We start from the raw sequence: 24,850 nt of genomic DNA, 5'->3' as shown, positions 1-24,850 counted from the left end.
AGCTATTTTGGGCCATGTGGTAATCTGGAGTATGAGAATCACACTGTAAGGATGACAAAGCAAAGAATTCTAGATCCCCAGAGGATATGAAGACACCACATCAACACTAAACAGTCACTGCTGGAATGTTATTTTGGGGTTTCCATTATACACAAATATATATTACAGGGATGCTACTCACTTTGTAATAATTTTCATTCATTCACAAGTTTGCAAGATGTTTTCAAAGGAATCATGTCACTTACTCCAAACTTGCCAACTTACCCACACACTCAGAACCTGTCATCCTGATTAAAAACGTATTAAGTGTCTATCACATGCCAGGTACAGGATCACAATTTCTCCCTCCCGCTTCCCCCAAGACAGATCAGCAGAGCCCAAAGGGGAGGCTGAGTCTGGAGCAACCCAGAGGGCTCGTTAAAACCTATGGCAGAGGGAGCCGCAGTCCGAAGTCAGACTCTGCATCAGATCACAGCTCAGGCACCCAATCACTACCAGGTGACGGGGGTCAAGATAAAGAAAAAAGCAGGCAGCTGAGAGCAACGTCGTAGTCAGCATTTGGGACCTGCCTCCCCAGCAGCCACTCCTTCTCCCGGCAGCAGCCCTCAGCTGTCCATGCCCAGCCCAATCACATCATTTCAACCTGATCAAGCTGCACCTCAATCAATGCCTAGAGTTTTCAGGTATATAAACCAATTGATTCTCTATTTCTAGGGCACCCGTGGCTCAGTGGTTGAGCATCTGCCTTCGGCTCAGGTCGTGATCTCAGGATCCCGGGATTGAGTCCCGCGTTGGGCTCCCCACAGAGAGTCTGCTTCTCCTTCTGCCTATGTTTCTGCCTCTGTGTCTCTCATGAATAAATAAATAAAATCTTAAAACAAAACAAAAATTCTCTATTTGTCTTACGCCAGTTTGAGTTGGGTCTTCTGCCATTTGCAACCCACTATCCCCAGGTCCCCAGCCAGGCTGTCAACGGAGAACAAGACACAGGCCCCGAACTCGTCACTGGGCCACACTTACCTCTGCAAATAGCCCAAACTTGCCCTTGAAGGGTAACATGTTTGGGAGGTACTTGTTGATGAGGTGTATGAGGGGGTCCTCATAGCCCCACATGATCTCGCCTATGGTGCGGTTCATGAAGGCACGCTCCCCAAGGGTGCTGAACGCCAAAGTCATGATAAGCTTCAGGCTCATGGGCTTATCTTCCATCATCATCGCCGCAGCCTACAGAGCAAGGGGACACTGCAGGTTACAGGCTAGACACAACTGGTCCACACATCCCTGACTTGAGGCCAGGCCTGAGGCAGGGTTCATCAATGGGAATGAACTTCGGGCCCAGGAAGGTGTCTGCAGCAGATGTGTAGGCTGTCTGGGGCATCCAGAACCATCCTCTCTAATCCTCCAGTAACAGGACCACCTGTGTTACGAGATTCAGGAGAAGTTAACTCCATCCTCAGTCCCAGAGGCAGGCACATGGCAGGGGCCTGGTTTGAGAATGTGTACAGGGCCCAGTCAGAGCCACAAGAAGTGGGAAACATTCCACGGGGGCTGTCGGATAGAAGGGAGAGCTTCCTATTCCCTCCTTGAAGGCCATAATCACCCTAAGGGGCAGGTCTGCCAGAGCAGGGCACCAACCCAATCTGGGCAACCCAATCTGCACCCTAGATCAAGCCATACCTGAAAGCAGCCAGCCTCTGCCTTTTTTTATAACATGAGCCCATAGATTCCCTTTTTGCTCATGACGGTTTGGAGCATCTTTTACTATCCCCTTGTATCCAAAAGAATCTTAATTAAGACTCTACTCCACTTCCTTATAGCTCCCTCCCAAATGCCAAGAGTCCCAAAGATCTGCTCTACCCAATATCTAGGTGCTTAGAATGCAGAAATTTATTTTTTAATTTCTGTTCTCCTCTGGAGATATTGTCTTGGCACTTGGTTTATTTTTTTAAGGCACCTCATCCCAAGGTAAGAAAGTGAACACAGCCAGCATTTCCTAAAACGTGGGCCAAAGAGGTTGGGTTCCTTGGGAAATCACCAGGATCTCCTTACCATTATAATAATCTTTGAAAGGTAATAAACACAGGATTTTTTAAAATCACAAAAGGATATATAGTACACAACCCTGTCCAACCCCTGTCCTTCCCCTTCCCATTCTTCTCCTCCAAGGCTGCCCACTGCTATCAGTTCTTGAGTATTCCTCCAGAGACATCCACAACCAGAGACCAGCACACTATGGTCCATGGGCCAAAGCCAGCCCACCACCTGTTTCTGTACAGTGTGAAAGTTAAGAATTTTTTTTTTGTATTTTCAAATAGTTGGGGAAAAAACAAATATTCAAAAAAACCCATGAAAGTTATATGAAACTCACCTTTGGTGCCTATGAAATAAAGTTTTATTGGAACACAGCCATGCCTACTCATTCATGTTGTCTTTGGCTCCTCTCGCGTTAGCGGGCCGAGCTGAGTAGTTCCAACAGAGACCACGTGGCCCTCAAAGCCTAAATATCTACTATCTGGCCCTTTACAGAAGAAGCTTGCCCACCCCACTTGAAACATATAAAGAAAAAGCACATGTGTGTAAGTGGGCGTGTGTGTGCAAGTATTTCTCCTTCATAAATAATAAGCGGTGGCACCGTGTGTGGGTTCTGCACCTTGCCTCTCCCTCACTTCAGTGTACCTTGGGGACTGCTCCGCACCACTGCCTGCGGCCCTGCCTCCTACTGCTGGCTGCGTCCTCAGGCACTGCCTGGCCGCAATAAATTCCCACAGTGAAACACGATGGAACAATATTTAGGTTGTTTCTAGAAGTGTGCTCTGACATTGCATTATTGCCACAATAACTACCCTTGAGTGCAAACATCTTTTCTCTGTGTTATCCTCTCAAGAGGGCACGGCCCTTACAAAGGAAATTTTTGAGGTCAAAGCCATGTGAAATTTATATTTAAAGTCACCATCTTCCAACAGCTCATACCGGTTCTGTTCTTCATGACTATGTGAGACTGTCCATTTTCACAAATGCTCACAAACCCTGGGGCGCTATCACACAGGCATTGCCAACCTGGTCGGTGGGGGGAAGGTGCCTTCACTGCCAAAAATGAAGGATGTGCCTGGGGGTTGGGAGGAATGGGGAGGCAGCTGTAAGGCTTTGGGATGCACCTATTCTTCTGTCCTGTCCAGCCAATGGATTCAGCAGGCGAGCTCACCTCAGATCCAGAGCCCGGCCCAGCGCCAGCCTTGGGATCACCGGCAAGGAAACAAGGGAATGTGTGTTAGGCCCATAAACACTGAGTGCTAGCAGAAAGTGAACACAATAGGCCTGAGGCTTCTGTCTCTCTAGAAAGGCCCACCCCCGCCAAGGTTGGCCCATGGCTGGTGTCTGGGTTTCGAGGGGGCTCCCAGCACTCCCTGACTGATGGGGGGCTTGTGGTGTCGGGACTGTGTGTACAAACAGTGTGCTTCATGCTGACCACCTGGGGATCTGAATCTTGGGAGGAGCCAGGCAGAAGGGGCCTGCGTGACCAGCCCCCAATAAAAGCCCTGGGCATGGAGTCTCTAGTGTTTTCCTTGGCAACAACCCTTCACAGGTGCCACCACAACTCGTTGCTGGGGGAACGAAGGGTGGCCTGTGTGGCTCCCCTGGGACAGCTCATGGAGGCTGGATGCTGGTCTCCACGCCATGTGCTTTTTCTTCCCTTTGCTGCCTTTGCCCTGCTGCCTTTGCCCTTCTGCTGTAACGAATCACAGACAAGAGTGGGACAGCGCGCTGAGTCCTGTGAGCCCCCCAGGGAGGCAGCAAGCCTGGAGGGGGTCTCGGGGACCTTGGCACACCATGGCTAGTGGTTAGTGAATCCAGCTACCGCTAGGGTTCTCACCTGCAGAGAACAAAGGCCCTGCCTGCAAATGCTGCAGAAGAGGACATGGCCTGCGGGGGCCCCATGAAGTCTCCCACCAGGACCTCCCTGTGAAGATTCTAGATTTGTAGAGAGAGAAGGGAAAGACAAGGACTTTGGCTGACACCCCCAACCCAGAGCAGAAGGATGTGCCTGGGAAACTCAGCGGGCGGCAAGCCGGGTCCCAAGAGCCACAGGCTGTACCCCCCCAACCCTAACACTGAGCGCCAGCCCGGGCAGGGGGAGAGGGCAGGCGAGAAGAGAGATGGAAGCCCTTGGGGGCAGAGATGAGGGCTGGGGCCAGGGGCGCGGCCGGGGGGCAGCCTTACCAAAACCAGGATGTTGGGCATGACGATATAGTCGCTCTCTAAGCCATGGGATTTGTCAGGCTGGAACTGGAAGCTGCGATACTCAAGGAATGACACTGTGTCATTGTCATTGAAGGTGATGTTGCTCTTGTGTCTGAACTCCCTGTGGGCAGGGAAGTCGGTGGTCAGCAGGCCCTCGCAGCACAGGGACAGGGCACTTGCCAGGAGCCCCCCAAAGAGCACCCCAATCCCAACATGCTCCTCCCCCAGGCCAAGCACCACATCCTTCACAGACTCCCCAGTGCATGCGTGCACCTGCTTCTCTGAGGGAGATCGGTAGCACAGTGGTTAGGAATGTGCACTCTGGAGCCAGAGGGCCCAGGCTCTAATCCTGTTTCCATTACTCACTTCCAGGGCCTCTGTTTTCCCATCTATAAAATGGGGGTGATAACCAGACCCACTTCACAGGGCCGTGGTGAGCACGGAGTGGGTCAGTGCACGTTAAGTATCAGCTGCATTACATGCTCTTGCTCTGCAATCCATTCTCCACAAAGTAGCCAGAGAATCTTTGAAAAGTAGAAATCAGATCATGTCCTCCTCTCCCCAACAACTCTCCCTTGTATACTGGATAAAATCGAGCTCCTAAGGTGGCCTCCGAGATCCCCACACCTGACCCCGTCCAATGCCTGGGCCTCACCTCTGCCACTCTTCCCCTCACTCATACCACACCAGCCACTCAGGTCTTCTCCTTTCTGGACTACCAGACTCTGCCTGACTCAGGGCCCTTGCACTGGCTGCCGCCTCTGCCTGGGGCCCTCTTCCCCCTATATTTTCACACGGTGGCACCCCCTTCTCACCACCCACGTTCAGGGAAGTGTCCCCTTGACAGAGGTCCTCCCTGACTCTCCAGTTAGACCAACTCTGTCCACGCCCCTCCCTCCAGCACTCTCCATGCTTCACCTTCCTTGCTCTCACCACACTTACGATCACCTGATTTGTTCACATGTTTACTCTCTCCCATGTCAGCTCTGTCAGGCAGGGGCTTGGATCTGCCTTTCACAGTGACTGGCACAGTGCCTAGTACACAGGAGGTGCTCAATATATGCTTCCAGAATGAAGAAATGAACATGAACTTTGGCAAACCAACACAGAAGCCTTCCATGGACAAGCTCCGCCAGGATGGCCGTTCTGCAACGGGGTTCATCCCAGAAAGCAGGATGGGCGGCAGCCTGGAATCAGGCCTTATACCAGAACAGTCCTCCCTCATCTCTCGGAAAACTGCTCCAGCCGATTCAACAAGCTGCGCTCTCCCAAAGACTGCGACCAAGCGAAGAGGCCGTGGCAGCAGTGGTAATAATGTGCTGGCAAGGAACGTTTACTGGGCACGTACTGCATACCAAGCCCTGTGCTAAGGGCGCCCCACTTTCTCATCCACTCCTCATAACGCCCCCTTCCATGGTGGAGACTGTCATCCTCATTTTACAGATGGAGAAACTGAGGCACGGGGAAGGCATGCCCTTTGCCTGATTGCAGGAGGCTGCTCTCCAGAGTGCCAGGTCTTGACCACCAGAACACCAGCTTGGGGGAAGCAGACTGACTTTGTGCAAACCCCTCCACAACTAGGGGCCTCGGTTTCTTTTTCTGTAAAGTGGGGAAATGACCCCCAACCCTACAAAGACTATCCACCTGGGAGACCCAGTCCACCCCAGTTCAGCCCCCTCCATCCTCACCTGTACACGTAGGGCCCGCGCTCCCGCACCTGCGGCTTCTGCCCCAGGAGGACTGCATCGGGGTTGACAACGTCGAAGAAGTAGACGGACAGGTAGAAGGGGACAGGGATCTCCTTCCACATGTTGAAGGACAGGCTATTGGGGTCGATGCGCACATTCTGCAGCGGGGGAGCAAAACAAACAGGGCCATGAGGAGGGTTTGTGGGGGCCCCCGCCAGGGCTGCCCAGAGCCAGCCTGCGTGGCCAGGCCCCGCCAGTGCATCCGGGAGGTGGCTCCTGGGTGGCGGGGAAGCTCTGCACACGCACTGCTCCAGAGTGTCAGTTCACAGCCAATGTATTCCTGCTGCTACTTTTTAAAATGTGTTTTAGTAACAGAAGCCTGATCAGAGATCAGGAGATAGCTGCAGCCAGACTGCGGGATTATGGGCTCCCTGTGGCCAAGTGCATCATTCATTCACTCTACGGAGCATCTACTACGTGCCAGGCGTGTTTCTAAGGGCTGGGGATAAATGAGTGAACGAGACAGACCCCAATCCCAACTCTGTGGTGTCTTTAATCTAGGAGGTATTAAACACGAAGGCACAACATGTACTGTGTGAGAGGCAGGGCGTGGGGAAGAAGATTGCAACTTTAAACAGTAGTCACACAAGCAAAACACAAGCAAAAACAACAAAATTAAAACAAAAGGCAGTGAGGGGAACACATGGATTTGGCGGGGCGGGGGTGAGGGTGGTAATTCCACATAGAAGCAAGGCCAGTGCAAAGGCCCTGAGGCAGGGAGGTGCCAAGACAGAGCCAAAGAAAACAGGTCTGCAGCTTGTCTGTCAGATACACAGATACACTGGCCTCTAATCCCTGCCTTGCTCCTCAGCTCTACAAGCCCCTGCTGCAGTGTCACAAGGAGGTTCCCTCTCATACCACCCAATCCCCCCCAACATGGCCGGCCACATCATGGGCCCCACAAGGCTCAGAGTCTGGGTCTGACACAGTGACCCAGGCCATCAGATAGATACCTGATACCACAAAGCTAAGCATCCTGGGTAGCAAGCACCACCTTCCATGTTCCTTTGAACATGGCTTTCCAGGACAAGGAAGCCACCTCTACGGTCCCCAAATAGCCAAAACCAATGGGCAGAGAGACTCCAGAGGAGGTGGAAGGCAGGAGCTGGCTGGTCAGGCCCAGCCCCGTGTCCCCAACCAGCAGACTCTGGGAAGGAACAAATAAGGAAGTAGCCAGATCCCAGGGCCACAGGGGCAAGATGGTCACCTCCTGAGCCTCAGTTTCCCCATCTGTACAATGGAAACCAATGACTCTGTAGCCTCAGCCATATCTCACTTGACCAACATGATGCTTAAGTGAAGAAAAGTTGAATTAATTGCCAAGAATAAAAAACTGGAAGATTTCACATAAAATCTGGAGTTTTGGGGGTATAATAATCATTTATTTGCTAAACACATCTTCCTACCAGCCATGGAAGCCACAGGATCATTTTTATATCCAGAGCATCTAACACATACAAATCAAGGTGACTCATAAACATGATTTGGACAAAGCAACAAAGACTCTGTGGAATCTCCCTATTGTTTCTATACCAACAATTTTTTTTTCAAGATCAAACACACCCAGGGGCCAATCGAATGCACACCTTCAGGCCATAGTTGGGACACGGGCCACCCCTTTGCCATGCCTGTTGCAGCACATCGCCAGCATCATCAACTGGAAGAGGGTGACCTCCCCATGTTTCTTTTTTTTTTTTAAAGATTTTATTTATTTATTCATGAGAGACCCAAAGAGAGAGAGAGAGAGAGAGAGAGGCAGAGACACAGGCAGAGGGAGAAGCAGGCTCCATGCAGGGAGCCCGATGTGGGACTTGATCCTGGGACTCCAGGACCATGCCCTGGACCGAAGGCAGACGCCAAACCGCTGAGCCACCCAGGGATCCCCTTCCCCATGTTTCTAATGGGGAAACGGAGGCCTGGAACGGTTGGGTGGCTCTCCCCAGGCCCCACACAGCAGGTCTGACAGCAGAGGTGACCCTCTCAGACCCCGGGGACACGGGCTTGGCGAGTGGAATTCATCCTCAGGTGAGCAGCTGCTGGGCTGGCATGGGGTCCACCCAGGATGGAAACTCTCAAATCTTCAACAGGCCCGAAGGGAGGAGTAAGAGGTTGCTAGTCCCGTCATGCCCTCTCCACCATACCCTCCCCAGAGAAAAGACACTCATAGGGCTAGTAACTGGGGGTCCCTGCCTGGCCCGGCTTCCGCCAGGACACTCCACCAAGAGAAAACACATCAGACCCAGTTCCTTCTTCTTCTGTGTGTGTGTGTGTGTGTGTGTGTGTGTGTGTGTATGTGAGAGAGAGAGAGAGAGAGAGAGAGAGAGATAAAAATATGTAACATAAGACCTACCCTCTTAGCAAATATTTAAGTGTAGGATGCAGTCTTTTTTTTTTTTAAGATTTATTTATTTATGATAGACACAGCGAGAGAGAGAGAGAGAGAGAGAGAGAGAGAGGCAGAGACAGAAGCAGGCTCCATGCAGGGAGCCCGACATGGGACTTGATCCCGGGTCTCCAGGATCACGCCCTGGGCCAAAGACAGGCGCTAAACCACTGAGCCACCCAGGGATCCCCCTGGATGCAGTCTTCTTAACTGGAGACACAATGGTGTACGGTAGGCAGGTCTCCAGGCTTACTCGTCTTGCATAACTAAAGTAATAATAACAATCACATAGAAAGTTTTGGAGGTGACAGATATCTTTATGCATAAGTTGTGGTGATGGTTTCGAGGGTGTATACTTATCTGCAAACTCATCAAGTTGTATACATTAAATATCTACATTTTTAAAAAATATATCAATCATACCTCAACTAAGTGGTTTTTAAAAAGACAGTTTCCTGGGGCGCCTGGGTAGCTCAGGCACTTGAGCGTCTGACTCTTGGTTTCGGTTCAGGTTGTGATCTCAGGGTCATGAGATGGGGCCCTGTGTCCAGCTGTGTTTGGCGTGGAGCCTGCTTAGGATCCTCTCTCTCCCTCTCTCTCTGCCCCTCTCCCCCTGCCCCATGAGTGCGTGCACACTCCCTCTCTCTAAATAGAAATAAAAATTTTTAAATAAATAAACAGAATAAAATAAAATAAAATAGTTTCTGGTTCCTGCCTCGCTCCCCAGCCCTGTTGCTCATCTAGACCCAGAGAAGTTTTCAGAGCTCCAGAATCCCTCATCCACTGTCCAGCTCACTCTGCTTTGGGGACAAATCACAGCCAAAGAAATGAGTCACCAGATAAAGCCACATGTCCCCCCCCTCTCTCCAACAAAAGGGTGCTCCGGGCTCTGGGGCACTGGCTCGCAGTGAGTATTCGATGACCCAGCTCTGCCTTCTGGCTGGGTGACAGTGGATAAGTCACTGCTCCTCCGTGAGCCTCAATCTCTTCATCCGTAGAATGAGCACAATGCTAGGGTTTACCTCGCAGAGCCGCTGTGAGGTTTTACGTGAATTTATACAGGTAAAATGCCTGAACAGGGTATAGCCGAGCCCCAGCGACTGGAAGGTCAGCCAGGTAGCGACCGCCTCATCTTGTCCTCCTCCCCATCACTGTCACCGCCCCACCCCCACCCACAGCTGGGGACAGACTTTGCACTGGTTTTGATCGGCATCGCAGCGGAGGCAACTGGACCAAGCGGCTGATTAGATAGCAGTGCTGGCCAAGCTCACGGCCTTTCACCTGATGTGGCCGATTCCATCCCCACCCCTTCCCCCCAAGGTCAAAGACCACAGCCCAGAGTACAAAGACTGGAATAGAAGACACCACTGCCTCTCATCCAACCAGACCCTCCGAGCCCGTTCCTGGACAGTCAGCAAGGCTGCCCGGAAGAGGGAACATGAGAGCAGAGTCCTGAAAAAGAGTGAGTTGGACTTTGCCAGGGAAGAGGACGGGGAGGGCATCCCTGGAGGGGCCACAGCCTGCATACAGGCTCTCAAGCCTTTGGAGCATGACTACTTTAATGCCCATCTATAATGAATATGTTTCCAAAACATATTTTAAAACTCAAGTGTCCATCAACAGATAAATGAACTGCCACATACGCAAACAACGAAGCACCGCTTGATCACAAGCAGGAACCGACGACCCACCGTCCGCCACACCGATGAACCTCCAGGGCGCATGTTAAGTAACAAAAGCCAGATGCAAAAAGCGACACACAGTATGATTCCATTTCCAGGACAGCTGGAAAAAGGAAAACATTCAGGACAGAAGCCAGATCAGTGGTTGCCAGAGCTCAGGTGCAGGTAGGGGACCAACTGCAAAACAGCATCCAGATACTACGTGGGGGTCACGAACACAACCCATCTCTTAATTTCAGGTGCCACAAGGGCGAGGTGTACACATCTGATAAAACTCAGCGGGCCGCACACCTAAAAGGATGAACGTATGGGTGTACCATGAAAACATTATGCTGGCATTTCTTGATGCTTTAATGATTTGTGATTCACATACAAGTCACCCACTTACAGTGTCTAGTTCAGTGGCTTAGATGTATGCACAGAATTGTGCCAACACCACCACTGTCTATGCCCAGTACATATTCATCACCCAAAACAAAACCCTGTCCCCGTTAGCATTCCCCTCCCTCCCCTAGTCCCTAGCACCCCCTCACCTACTTTATAAATTTGCCCTTTTTTCTAATAAAAGAATCATACGAGTCGTCCATTTATGTCCAAAATACCCTGTTTCTTAAAAACAAGCAGAGGAGGACACCTGGGTGGCTCAGCAGTTGAGCATCTGCCTTCGGCTCAGTGTGTGATCCCAGTCCTGGAATTGAATCCCGCATCGAGCTCCCCACAGGGAGCTTGCTTCTTCCTCTGCTTGTGTCTCTACCTCTGTGTCTCTCATGAATAAATTTTAAAAACCTAAATTTTAAAAAATTAAAAATTAAAATAAAAACAAGCAGAGGCCACATGTGGCTTCTTTCCCCCAGTATCATGTTTTCGAGGTTCATCCATAACACTCATGCTTTTTAAGAGTGCTCTGTCAAGGTTTATCAAATGTTAACACCTCTTGTCTGACAACCAAAATCAAGAGATGGAACATATTTTCGTCACCTGTTAAAAAGCGTGTACATGAGCACACCCGTGTTCCCTGCAGCACTATTCACAGCAGCTCGACCAACAGGCAAACACAGTGTAGTACCTGCATTCTATGGGACGTTCCTCAGTCCTAACAAGGAAGGTGAGGCCGATACCTGCCACACCACAGATGAACCCAGAGAACAGTATGCTGAGTGGAACAAGCCAGTCACAGAAGAACAAATCCTGTGATCTCACTTTTACAAGGTCCCTAGAGATATGAAACTTATATCCTATTCCATTCCGTCTGTAAGATGCTGGCCCTTATAAGTGCAGGCACACTCCTGCCCCAGGGCCTTTGCACTAGCTATTCTTTCTACCTCTAATGCTCTTCCAAAGGTGGCCACATAGTCAAATCTCTCACCTGATCTACCCCCCAAATTCCTAAACTCCCTTAACCTGCTGATGGTCCTTGTCACTTATAATTACGTCTACTGTTCCTTCTCTGTCTCCCCCGCTAGGTCATAGCCTCACAAGGACAGGATCTTCATCTGCTTTGTTGATTCGCTGGGCCCAGAACAGTGCTTGGTACCCAAACTTTTGCTGAGTCAACAAGCAACGTGAGCTCTGGAGCAACTAATGTCAACGTGGAAATGTCTAAAGAGTGGTTACCTGCTTCCTCCTTTGTGTGGGTTTTAAACAGCTCCTACTTGAGAGAGATTTTTTTTTTTTTTTAATACATAGAGAGCATGGCCTACTTGGGCCCCAGCTTGGGCCAGGACAGCAGTTCAGGGTACACAGGATGGCCAAAGTGACAATTTTAGCTATTAGTCTATGGTTCAATTAAGTAAATCTGTACGATTACAATTGGGTGGTAAAATTTTCTGGACCTCATAGGCCAGGCCACAGCCTGAGGACAAGGTCAATGGGTGTTGCAGCTCAGGCCATCCTCCAGCAAGGGTAGTCTCCATGGGCTCCTCCATCAGCCCCCAGCTCCCCCCCAAGGTGGGCAGGGAGGGGCTCTAGACACTGCCCAGGGAGAGCAGAACAGCAGTCCCAAGGCAGAGTGGGGGAGCAGGAGAGGAGCCCTGCCCTCCACAGAGAGGCCTGGGGGGGGGAACCCTGAGTCAGCCCTGCCTCCAAAGAGAGGCCTAGGGGGACCCCAGGTCAGCCCTGCCCTCCACAGAGAGGCCTGGCAGGGGGAACCCTGAGTCAGCCCTGCCCTTCACAGAGAGACCTGGAGGGACCCCAGGTCAGCCCTGCCCTCCACAAAGAAGCCCAGGACCCCAGGGAAGGCAGAAGAGGCCAGGGACTCATGTGCCTGTCGTTCCAGGGAACTCAGACCTTCAGCCTGGCCTCCAGGATGGAGCTAGGATAAGCTCTGAGCTGCGAGCAGCAGAGGCTGAGAGGGGCCCCGTGACCCCCAGGACCTTCAGTGCCCCTTGGCCACCAGTGGCAAAGCACGGGACCTCCATTTGGAGCCAAAAAAGCATCTCTCGCCAAATCCAAAGAGCCAGGAAGTCCCAGCCCCCTGCTAAAACCAGGCTCCAGAGCCCTCACCAGGCCCATCTCCCAGCACCAAGGCCTCTGCATCACCCCTGGGGCAGTTCTCACAAGGTCACACCTTGGGGGGTCCCAACTTGCTCTTCCTGCCCCCAGAGGCTGCGGTGGTCCCTGGGCATGGCCACGGCCCCCCAGCCTCTGCCTCCTTGTGATCTTGCCTTCCTGTCTCTGTATCCCTGTGCTTGTAGAAGGAATTCTCACTGGATTTAGGGCCCACCTGCTCTTTACCTTAATTTCTTCTGCAAAAGCCCTATTTTCTTTTTTTTAAAGATTTTATTTATTAATTCGTAAGATAGGCAGGGACACAGGCAGAGGGAGAAGCAGGCTTCCTGAGGGGAGCCCGATGTGAGACTCAATCCTGGGACCCCAGGATCACACCCTAACCACTGAGCCACCCAGGTGCCCCCAAACCCTATTTTCAAATAAGGTCACATTCACAGGTAATGGGTTAGAACTTGGATATATCTTTTCCGGGGGGACAGGGGATGCTACAAAGCCCAATACGGGGGCTAAGACCAAGGCAAAGCTAAATGACCTGAGCGTCACTTGAACCCGCACCTGGCCAGACTGGCATCCTGGTCCAAAGCTCCCAGGGCCCGTCCTCACTCCCCTGACGCCAGAGAGAATGGGGAAGTGAGGCTGGGGCCCTACGTCAGTGCTCCCCTCGGCACACCCACCAGACCGCCACAAGGCTCCTCAAGCTCACTGCAAGGCAGGAAGGTCCCCGACGACTTCCAGGGTCCTAGATAGTCGTGGAAAGATGCACCATGCACCCCAACCATTCACCGGCTCCCTAAACACCCACAGGGCACACGCTGGGGGCCCAGCAGCATCCTGAGCATAGCAGATGCCCCAGAGAAGACAGCAGCAAGGCCCAGCCCTGGTGGAGGTGACACCCCTGGGGCCAGGGGCACTGATGAACACCAGATAAACAAATCCTTGCAGGACATAACTTCAGGCCCTGAGGACACTGGGAAAAAAGAAAGCCAGAGGGAGAGTAAGAGGGCCAACCTGTCAAAAAAGGCAATCCAGGAAGGCCTCTCTGAGGAGGAGCATTGCAACCGAGGCTGAAGAAGTTGCAGCCTCCAGAAGCAACTGACGTACTAAGAAAAAAAATGTTTTTTAAGATTTTATTAATTTATTTGAGAGAGAGAGCATGACCAGGAGGGAGAGAGAGAAGCAGATTCCCTGCTTCCCCATGCGCCCTTTATTTTTCATTTAATCAACACACATGTGGGCTTTTCTTTGTTTAAAGAAGCCCAGTGTAGAAATTTCCAAGGTGCACACCCTTGGTTACCCAGAAACTCCCTGTCCACAGGAGGGGTCGGTGGTGCAGCTGCAGGGCTGGGCCACGATGGTGTAGACCTGCCCGCCCAGGCAGCAGCCACCTGCCAGGTGTTGCTACCGAGTGCTCCAAGGTGTCGAGTCTAGCAGGGATGGGCCTGGTATAAGTTACAGGCCGGCTTTGTCCAAAAAGAAAAAGAAAAAAAAGCCGCAGTGCTTGGGTGGCTCAGTCACTGAAGCGTCTGCCTTCAGCTCAGGTCATGATCTCAGGGTCCTGGGATCTAGTCCCGTGTCAGGCTCCCTGCTCAGTGGGGAGTCTGCTTCTCCCTCTCCCTGTGTCCTTGCTTGTATGCTTTCTCTCAAATAAATAAGCAAATCTTAAAAAATACATAAGTAAATAAGTAAAATCTTTAAAAAAAGAAAGCCAAAGAATATACATTTATCTCATCAATAATTGTTTTTATTTTTATTTTATTTTTTATTTTTTTTAATAATTGTTTTTATATTGATCACACGGTGAGCTGATATTTTGGATGCACTGGGTAAATAACACTAATTTCACCTGTTTCTTACTCCTTTTCTTTTTTTTTTTTTCTTTAAAGATTTTATTTATTTATTCATGATAGATATAGAGAGAGAGCAAGAGAGAGGCAGAGACACAGGCAGAGGGAGAAGCAGGCTCCATGCCAGGAGCCCAGCGCGGGACTCAATCCCGGGACTCCACGATCACACCCTGGGCCAAAGGCAGGCGCCAAACCGCTGAGCCACCCAGGGATTCCCCCATCTTACTCCTTTTCTCATGTAGCTCCTAGAAAATTCCAAATCAGGGATGCCTGGGTGGCTCAGCAGTTGAGCGTCTGCCTTTGGCTCAGGTTGTGATCCCAAGATCCTGGGATTGAGTCCCACATTGGGCTCCCTGTGAGGAGCTTGCTTCTCCCTCTGCCTATATCTCTGCCTCTGTGTCTCTCATGAATAAATAAATAAAATCTTAAAAAACAAAATTCCAAATCACACAAAGCCCTAGCATTCGTGGTTTGTACTATCTCCCTAAAGGTGGCACAGGTGTGGACACACCCGACAGGGCCCCACCTCCGCTTTCCTGGCTCTGAGGCCTCTAGCAGTGTCTTAGCGCCTCAGCTTTCTCGTCTGCAGCATGGGAATAGTAACCGCCCCTACTTGGCGGAGCTGTGGATGAGATTTAGCACCGGGAAGCCAAAAAGTGCATGCAGTAGGTGCTCAATGTGAGGCAGCTTCAAGTATGAATCCCTGTGCTCGGTATTCAAGGCCTCACCTCATTCTCCCCACACCAGTCCACTCTGGAGAGGCAGCTCAGCCCCACTCCCACAGCACTCGCCCCTGAGCCCGGGATCCCAGGGCACCCAAACCATAGCCCCACTCATCAGGTGCCACCTCCCCTGAGACATCTTCGGGAACTCGCTGAAACAAGTCTGGCTGGTCTGCTCATCACCCTGCGCACAATCACCCACCCCGTGCTAGATGCTATACCGGGAATCTGAGGACACGAGGATGCACGAGATGGGGCCTCTGCCCCTGAGCTGGGGGACACACGGGGAGCCGGGAGCCGTATCACCCATCTGTAGAGCAGCATTCGGTAACTTGTGCCTGCCTCACCTCACTGGATTCTCTAAGGCTCATTTAACAGATACAGCCGTGGAGGCTTGAAGGCCAAGTGTCTCCCCGAGGTCACGGGCAGGGGGAGACCGACCCATGGGTTCTGTACCCACACTGGCCGCATCCTTACCGCCTCTCCCACCCAGCTCAGGGCAGCCCCAGGAAACAATCATTAACTTGACCCGGCCATTGAATTGCAAAACCTAATCCCTCCCCCAGCGATAAGATGGAACAGGCTCCAGAGAAACACACTTGGGAGCAGGTGAGCCAAGGGGCCAAGAGGCAGGCCTGGCCCAGTTCTGAGCCGGCCGGCCCTGCCCGCTCCAGATGGGCCAGCATCCGGGCTGGGAGGCGCGCCCTGCGTGCTGCCGCCAGCTCAGGGAGGACCAGAGCATGTGCTGAGTCAGTCTGAGGCCTGGGAACACCGCACCCTTGCCTACTGTTCCCCTCTCTTCTAGTTTTGTTTCTTTTTAAGATTTTATTTATTTTTTCATGAGAGACACAGAGAGAGAGAGAGAGAGGCAGAGGCACAGGCAGAGGGAGAAGCAGGCTCCATGCAGGGAGCCCGACGTGGGAGTCGATCCCAGGACTCCGGGATCACACCCTGGGTAGAAGGTGGCCCTCAACCGCTGAGCCACCCAGGCATCCCTCTCTTCTGATTTTTAAAGACAATTAAAAGAAAAAGTGTTTATAGGAAACCCAAGCAGTTTGCAAAGACCACGGGGTGAGTTTCTTCCGCTAGGAAATCGAGCCATCCCGGACTTCTCAACTTCCCTTCCACCCAACACCTTTCCATCAGCATGTCTTGGCTGTGCTCTCTCCAAGACATGCTGAAGTCCATCCACTTCTCTCCAACACCACGTCGCACCCAGCCCTGCTTGCTTGGACTGATGCGCTAACTTTGACACTGGTTTTCCTGCTTCTGCTCTTGCTCCTGGTCTGCTCTACATCCAGGATCAGAGTTATGCTTCTAAAAGACAAGTCAGCTCATGTCATTCCCCTGCTCAAACACCTCCCATGGCTCCCTCTTTACCTCAGAATAAAATTCAAATCCCTGATAGTGACCTGATATGAGGTCTTGAGTGACCTGGCTCCCTATAACCACTGCAATCAGTCCTCCCAATCAACTACCTCACTGCTCCTGAGCCCACCAGGCAAGCTTCTGCCATAGGACCTTTGCACTGACTGCTTGCTCGCCTGGGGCAATCTTCCCTCCCATGTCTTCATTGGTGACCCCCTTACCCTTACATCTAAAGTCACCTTCTCAATGAGAACTTCGCTGAACACTCTTCATTCCCCTCAACAACATTTACTGAGTTCCCACTACATATCAGGCTCTAAGTATGGGGATTGTTGTGGCGAATGAAAAGGAAAAAAAAACATCCTTTCTAAAATGGCCTTTCCATAGTCACATTCTATCCACCACCCGGTTTTGTCTTCCCGGCATTATCAACATCACAAATGCCTATGTATTTGTTGACGAGTTCCCCTTCCTGCTGCCTGGACTGCAGTCATGATGGATGGAGCTACAGCAGCCACCTTAGATCATGAGGCAACCTTGAGAACAGAAGCTACAAACAAAGGATAGTGGAACAGAAAGATAGGAGACTAGATCCCCACAACCTCTTGGAGCCACCCCACTGCTCCTAGGCGGTCTAGTCGTCATCGATGTGTCCATGAAACTCACAGTGAGATTCTCCAGCCTACATTGGAATAGCTAACACACACACACACACACACACACACACACACAAATGACAACAAATGGTGGCCCAGAATGGAGCAACCAGAATGCTCACACTGCTGGTGCAAGGGTAAGAGGTGCATCATTGGAAAACGTTTGGCATTATCTGCTAAAGTAGAACAGGCTTTTGCCCCATGAGAGAGCAATCCCACTCCTAGGGTTTTCCTCAGAGAAATGAAAACACACATCCATGCACACACAAATGTCAACAGCAGCTTCACTCATAACAGCCCCAACCTGGAAACACAAATGTCCACAAGCAAGGGGAAGGATGACAAGTGGTGGCATGTTCAGACAATGCGATGCCACCCAACAGAGAAAAGGAGTGGACGCTGGATGCCCACAATGACACACAGGAACCAAGCACCATGTCAACCAACAGAAGCTCAACACAGGAAAACGTGCTGGAGGAGTCCGTTCCAGCAACGATCCCACGAGCGGGCAAAGCTGAAGTCTGGTGACAGAGGTGGGGGCAGCTGTACCCCAAGGCAAACACTGACAGGGAAGGAGAAGGACAGCCTTCGGCAGGTGATCCAGACGAGCATGACAAGCATGTAAACCTACATAAAAATTCATCCACTGCTACAGCTGACACTGTGTACTCCCCTGTATGGGTGTTAAATTCTAATTAAAAAAAAAAAAAGATTTTATTTATCTATGAGACAGAGAGAGAGAGAGAGGGAGAGAGACAGGAGGGTGTGCACAAGCAGGGGGAGGGGCAGAGGGAGAGGGAGAAGCAGGCTCCCCACTGAGCAGGGAGCATGTCTCAGGGCTCAATCCCAGGACCCCAAGATCATGACCTGAGCTAAAGGCAGGCGCTTCACCAACAGAGCCCCCCAGGTGACCCTAAATTCTGATTTTTAAAAAGAGAAAAATTAAAGCAAAAAATGTTCAAGGTGGAGGTGAGCGCTTCTCAGAAGGTAAGCACAGCCTAAGCCCACGGAGGCCCAGCAAGGGTGCTGGTGTCCCAACAAATCCGATTCTGGGAGACCAGCGAGGAGGCTGCAAGGGACCAGGACAGAGAGGAGAGGCAGAGGGCCGTCCCTACAAGCAAAGGGGCCCCAGCCTGATGGCCACAGCCGCCTCCCTGCCTGCTCCTCACTTTCTCATCTGTGCCACAGGGACTAGAAACGGGACCTACCCCAACTGTGACATCAGACTGACACAAAGTGGTGAGAAGCACATGTTGCCTCTGTGTCTTCCTCCCAAAAACCCAGAATTCTGGTCTAATCCCGAGAAAAACATCATACGAATCCCAATAGAGGGATATCCTACAAAATCCCTGAGCTTTCCATATCCAGGTCACCAGAAACAAGGAGAATCTGAGAAGCCGTCATAGCCTAGAGGAGCCTGGGGAGACACTGTGACCGGAGGTGACGAGGGCTCCCACGTAGAATCCTGGCGCGGAGAAAGGGTATTAACTAAAAACCCAGGCAAGCCAGAGTGTGGACCCCAGTCAACACATCATCGTCAGTCCACTTACTGGGACGAGCCGGTCACTCTGATGAAAGGTGTTAGCAACGGAAACGGGGCGTGTGGAATGTGGGAGCTCTGTATTCTCTCCCCAATTTTTCTGTATGTCTAAAACTGTTCTAAAAAGAAAGTTATTTCAGGGACACCTGGGGGCCTCAGTGGTTGAGCATCTGCCTTTGGCTCAGGTCATGATCCCGAAGTCCTGGGATCGAGTCCCACATTGGGCTCCCCGCAAGAAGCCTGCTTCTCCCTCCACCTGTGTCTCTGCCTCTCTCTGTGTCTCTCATGAATAAATAAATAAAATCTTAAAAAAAGAAAAAGAGAACCCAGGACTGGACACACTCTGGGTGGCTTCTTCCAACTTGTGCAGGGGCTGGGGGGGAGGCCTCTGCTTTCACAAATGACTCTGGACCTCAAACACCTTCCAGCTGCAGACCGACCTGCCACAGGCCCGCCACTGCCTCTTCCTGACTTCAGTGACCACAGGGCAGCCTTGCTGGACAGTGACGTGACAGTGGCAGATCATCCACTGAGGCGTACTCCACAAAGAACCCAGCCAGCTACACCCCCACCCAGGAACACCAGTGGGGAGGAGCCCCCAGAAGCCAGCCTCCCCTGTCCTGGGATATGGCATCAGAACCAGGAGGGTCCCGTCAAAGCCCTCAAAAAGCCAGCAGGTTCCCCAGGGGGACCCAGATTCAGCCAGGGGATGAGTTCTGGATCGCGTGGTATTTCAAAACATCTGAATCTGTTGACAATACTTTTTAAATGGTAAGATAAATGTCGGGATTTCCGACAACTTTTGAAAACCGGGGAGATGTGTGTCCCCTCATGGCCGCAGCCTGCTGGAACTGAGCTGGCTGGCAGGTGCGTCTCCGGCTGTCACAAGGCCCTCGGCTCCCAGGCCCCTGACACCAGGCCGTCCCAGCGCTCTGCCGCCTGCCGCCCTCACAGGGGCCTGAGCGTGCACGCCGTCCCTGCATCCAGCAACGCAGGAGGGGAATACAGCTTTCACTCACTCATTCACTCCTTCCAACCCTGCCTGAGCATCTCGTGTGCTCCCCACCGGTGCTCAGGGTTACGGGGCACGTCAAGGAAACAGGAGCTGAGCACGAAGTGAGAGAGGAGATCTGGCGTTCAGAAATGACTCAGATACTCAATCGGAGGAGCGCAGGGGCACCCAACGTGTTCACGGACGTGCGCTAGCACGCACCAGGGCTCCCACAGATCACAGGCAGGAGAACCAACTGGTCCAACCACCTTGGAATACTGTCGGGCAGTACCTGCTACAGCAGAACACGTACATACCCCGCATCCCGGCAACCCCGCGGGAGCCTGCCTGCCCCTCTGCCAGGGTCTCTGCCGCTCTCTGTGTCTCTCACAAATAAATAAAATCTTAAAAATGATAGTATTGATAAATAAAAATGAATAAATAAACCACTCACTTGCACTGGAGGGTTGTGACCTCCAGTCTGCCCCAAATCCTGCACTCTAACCACTTCTGCCTCAGGACGGCTCCCTGCAGGTGTGGAAGAGGAAGGATCACTGATGAACAGGGGACCACTGGGAGGCACACACTGTCCTCAGCCCCGTCCCTGGGGGGATCAAGCCCAATCCCACCCTCCACCCCTCAAATCAGGGCCTCCTCCAGACCCCCTAAATATGCCACCGTGATGAAATCCAGTAGTCCACCCATCCTTGCTCTCTCCAGCAGGCACAGATCACCCTCGGGACCCCCCTTCTCCACGTAGTCAAGCAGAGGAGAAGAGGGCCTTTAATTCCTTAACGTCATTCCAATAACAAAGCAGGGTGTTTGCAACAAAGACAGGGTCCAGCAAACTGCAGCCCACAGGACAAGTCTGTCCTGACGCCCGCTTCCACTCATCCCAGAGGCTCACAATAGGTCTACTTCTCTTTTTAATTTTTTTTCTGGATTTTTATTTATTTATTTGAGAGAGAGCATGCACAAGGCGGGGGAGAGATAGAAGGAGGGGGAGCAGCAGGCTCGCCGCCAAGCAGGGAGCCCAACGTGGGGAGGGCTTGATCCCAGGACCCTGAGATCAAGACCCAAGCCGACATCAGACACCCAACTGACTGAGCCACACGGGCACTCCTGGTTTTACATTTCTTAATGTTTGAAAAAAAGTACAGAAAGAACACTGTTTCATGACGTGTGAAAGTTACATAAAATTTGCATTTCAGGGGGGCGCCGGCATGGTTCAGTCAGTTGAGTATTTGCCTTCGGCTCAGGTCATGATCTCTGGCTCCTGGGATCGAGTCCCACATCAGGCTCCCTGCTCAGTGGAGGAATCTGCCTCCCTCTCCCTCTGCTGCTCCCCCTACTTGTACTCTCTCTCTCTGTCAAATAAATAAATCAAATATATATATATATATATATATATATTTTTAAGATTTGTTTTTATTTATGATAGACAGAGAGAGAGAGACAGGCAGAGGGAGAAGCAGGCTCCACGCCAGGAGCCCAACGCGGGACTCGATCCCGGGACTCCAGGATCGCGCCCCGGGCCAAAGGCAGGCTGAGCCACTCAGGGATTCCCCCAAATATATATATATATTTTAAAATTCACATCTCAGTGCCCATAAATAAAGCTGTAGTGCACACAGCATCACCCACTCAGGGGTGCATCACCTGTAGCATATCCTGCAGTCCAGGGGTACAGGTGAGCGTGGGTGACACAGAACCTGTTCGGCCTGCAGAGCAAAAAATATTTACTATTTAGTCCTTCCCAAAGTTCGCTGGCCCCTGTCGTCTCCACCTTGGCCGCCACTCGGCCACAGGGAGTCTTCGCCTCCCTTCCAGGCAGCACCACAGAGCGACCAAAGTGACCCGGGACCCGCCCTGAAGAAGGCACTCAGGCTTCAACGTGCCACCAGAATTATTACTAAATGAGCTTGCTTCGCTCGCCTTGGCTCCAGTTCAAGAACGCAGTGTGGAGCTTGCCAAGGTCTCATAAAATGGGGCAACAGAGGTTTGAGACTGGAGGAATCAGAAGCTCCCCGCTGCCTCCTTCAAAGCCTTAGTCTTTTGCAAGAGCTCAGCATGTTGTAATCTGACCATGGCCAGTGGGCTGGGCGATCTGGCCACAGCTGTGAACCCGACTCCCCCTCCAGTCTCACCCACCACGATTTTTTTTTAATTGCGTAAAACTTCTCAACTTCACCATTTTTAGGTGTGTACATTTCAGTGACATCAAGCCCACTGACCTTGTTGTGCGACCAGGCCCATCATCTGTCCCCAGAACTTTTTCATCGGCCCAAAAGGAAACTCTGTCCCCAGGGAGCACCACGGCCCCAGCCCCTGGCACCCCCTCCTAGGTCCTGTCCCTAGGGCCCTGACTCCTCTGGGTGCCTCGTAGGTGGACTCGTGGGGGACGTGTCCTGTCACGGCCGGCTGCTCTCACACTCAGCGCTGTGTCCTCAGATCTCGTCCACGGAATAGCAGGTGTCAGGGCCGCGGGTTCCCATGGCTGCATCACATGCCAGCATATGGACGGAGCTCACTTTGTCCGCTCACTGGTCTGTGGACACCTGAGTTGCTTCCACTTTTTGGCTGTTGTGAATCATGTGGTTCTGAACAAGGGTGTGCAGATATCTGCTTGTCTGCTCTCGGTTCTTTGGGGGAGATGTCTGGAAGCAGAACTGCTGTCATATGCCAATTCCATGTCTGATTTTTCCAGGAACCTCGCACCCTTTTCCACAGGAGCCACACCATTCCACCTCCCCACCGGCAGTGCACCAGGGCTCCGACTTCTCCACACCCTCGCCAACATGGGTGAGCTTCTGGTTTTTTGTGGTCGCCATCCTGATGGGTATGAGGGGGATCTCTGGGGTTTCCGCTGGCACTTTCCTGATGATGGTGATGAACATCTTTTCAGATGCTTTTGGTCATTTGTGGATCTCTTCCAGAGAAATCTCTATTAAAGTCCTTGGCCTGTTTTGTTTGTTTTTTGTTGCTCAGTGGTCCTACCAGTAAATTAAGGCCAGATTTAAGGCCACACTGTCTGCTCTTGATTGTCCTCCTATCTGGTATTTTTGTCCTGGAAGAGATCCCACAGCCCCTCAAACAGAAGTCTACGAGCTGTCCTCGACCTCCATCCCTCACACCCCAAGAACAGACCATTGGCACAACTCGGTGGCTCTCCCTACAAAAGAAATCTCAAATCTGTTCCTGTCTTCCGAAGGTGTCCCGACAAACTAGAATCAAATCGAAACCTCCTCACCATGTCCTACAAGGCCCCAGCCTGCCTCTCCCCATCCTCAGCCCCACTGGCTATTTCCTCTTCAGACACTAAAGTAACCACCTGCCCATCTCTGGGCCTTTGCTCATGCTGCACCCAGGAAGCCATTCCCATGCCTGACCCCTCCTCAGAAAGGCCCACCCAGCCACCCCACCAGTCCCTAAGGTCAGCTCACCTGCCTTGCTCCCTTCAGACACCATTTGTGAGCCTCTCTATCTGCCTGTGCACGGGCCTCCCTGCAGCTACCATGTCAGTAGCTGAGAGGGGGGCCCGGTCAGCTCTGCCCACAAAGGCACTCCTACACTGCCCCGTGCCCAGCACACAGTACGTGCTCAGCAAACACGTGCCGAAGGAATGAGCAGCCTTCCTAATCACTCGGCCCCCTCCTGCCCCTTCCTGTCTGTTCCACTCCCTGCTTCACAAACCGACCTGACCCATCCATCCACAGGGACCGAAATCAGCTGAGGCAGAGGGTGATGAATGCAAAGCGTGTTCCTGGCGGGAGGAGGGGGCCCCCTGGAGCCTTCCCAGCCTCTACCGCGGTGGGTCAACCAGACTATAGGTGCGAGAGCTCTCAAAAAGTCAGAGATGTTGCAGAAATGCAAGGCCATCCAAAACCACCAAGAGGGTTCAAGAAGCCCTTCCCAACACTGCCCCCCAGGGTTGAAGGATATCTCAAACCTCAGCTGGACTCTGTCCAGCCCCAGCCTTCCTTCCTCCCCCACCAAGGACACAGGTGGCCATGACCGCTGACCGTCTACCACACTCACTGCTCCCTGGCCACAAGGGGAGGTCAGAGACGTCAGTCCTTGCGTCTTATGGGAGAAGATGGTGAGGGCCAGGCTGCCTGCCAAGGACAGCCTTCCCGCCTCCAGGCCCTTGCTGCCACCTACCCGAGCCTCAATGGTCTGCCACTGTCCTGTTCCATGTCCTTTGAACACACAGTGCCTCACCACCCCCACCATCACCACCCCCAGCTCTTATCAGGAACGGGTAGTGCCCAAAGCACTGTGTTCACCCAGTCCTCGGCTGTATGGATCCTCACAGCACCCCCACCTTACAGATGGGGAAATTGAGGCAGGATGCTTGCGGTGGGCTTAAGGGCCCAGGAGCTCCCGATGGCCCAGATTTCCTCTGGGATCTCTTCCATCACCCAGGACCGCTGGACAGCCTCCAGGAACAAATTCTGAATTTACTCCAGAAAGAGCCTAGGAATTGGTGTTGACAATGCCAGCCCGATGCAGCCACCGCACAGCTGAATATACACCGGGCCCATCACGTCCCATTTACCAACTGATCTATCCCTCACAACAACATCTGTGTGGCCAGGGCTATGACTATCCCCGTTTTACAGATGAGGAAGCCGACGTCCGGAGAAGCGTCACTTGCCCACAGCCACACAGCTGGAGAGCATCGTCCTGCTGAAACGAGCAGACCTCAACCAACCAAAGAACAGATCCCAGCTAACTCTCATGAACAGCTACAAATCTAGATCTCCATATAAATCTGCCTATCTTTAAATGCTGGGTACCAATTTACTTATATAAAATTTTCTAATTGGGAGTGTGTGGTCACACAAAACACCTCCCCAATCAGGTCTGAGCTACAACCCTGGGAACCAAAGCAGAGGGCACAGGGGCTGGTCCAGGCTCCACTTCCACCAGCAGCTGTGTGATCTCTGGCAGTATCTCAACCTCTCTGAGCCTCTGTGACTCCACTGGGAATACACACATAATCACACCACGGAGGCATTATGAGGATATAATAAGCTGTTCTACGTGCAGCTTGGTGCCTGGCATACAGCAAGCATTCAATCAATGCTAGCTGCTGTTGTTAGTATCATCCTTCCTGTAGGGAGAGGAATGCTGGCCCCTCAAAAGACATGTCTACCTGGACCCTTA

General features: G+C 52.0%; 1 protein-coding gene across 8 annotated transcripts in view; it reads right to left on the bottom strand.

Annotated features, from left to right (window-relative positions):
• Positions 1-24,850, bottom strand: part of SCARB1 (scavenger receptor class B member 1) — an 85,414-nt gene that overhangs the window by 28,096 nt on the left and 32,468 nt on the right. For 3 of the 8 annotated variants that reach the window (XM_077875259.1, XM_077875260.1, XM_077875263.1), the window contains exons 2-5: positions 20,136-20,209; positions 5,928-6,085; positions 4,219-4,360; positions 1,021-1,224 (exon numbers count right to left, since the gene is read on the bottom strand). In XM_077875259.1, the coding sequence (XP_077731385.1) occupies positions 1,021-1,224; positions 4,219-4,360; positions 5,928-6,085; positions 20,136-20,209 (578 nt within the window). Of the gene's footprint in view, positions 1-1,020; positions 1,225-4,218; positions 4,361-5,927; positions 6,086-20,135; positions 20,210-23,378; positions 23,407-24,850 lie in introns of those variants that run through there. The other 5 variants (XM_077875261.1, XM_077875262.1, XM_077875264.1 and 2 more) reach the window with 3 other exon arrangements.

This window comes from Canis aureus, chromosome 27 (genome assembly GCF_053574225.1).
Source record: "Canis aureus isolate CA01 chromosome 27, VMU_Caureus_v.1.0, whole genome shotgun sequence".
NCBI classification, from domain to species: Eukaryota; Metazoa; Chordata; class Mammalia; order Carnivora; family Canidae; genus Canis; species Canis aureus.
This window is presented reverse-complemented; position numbering and strand designations above follow the sequence as displayed.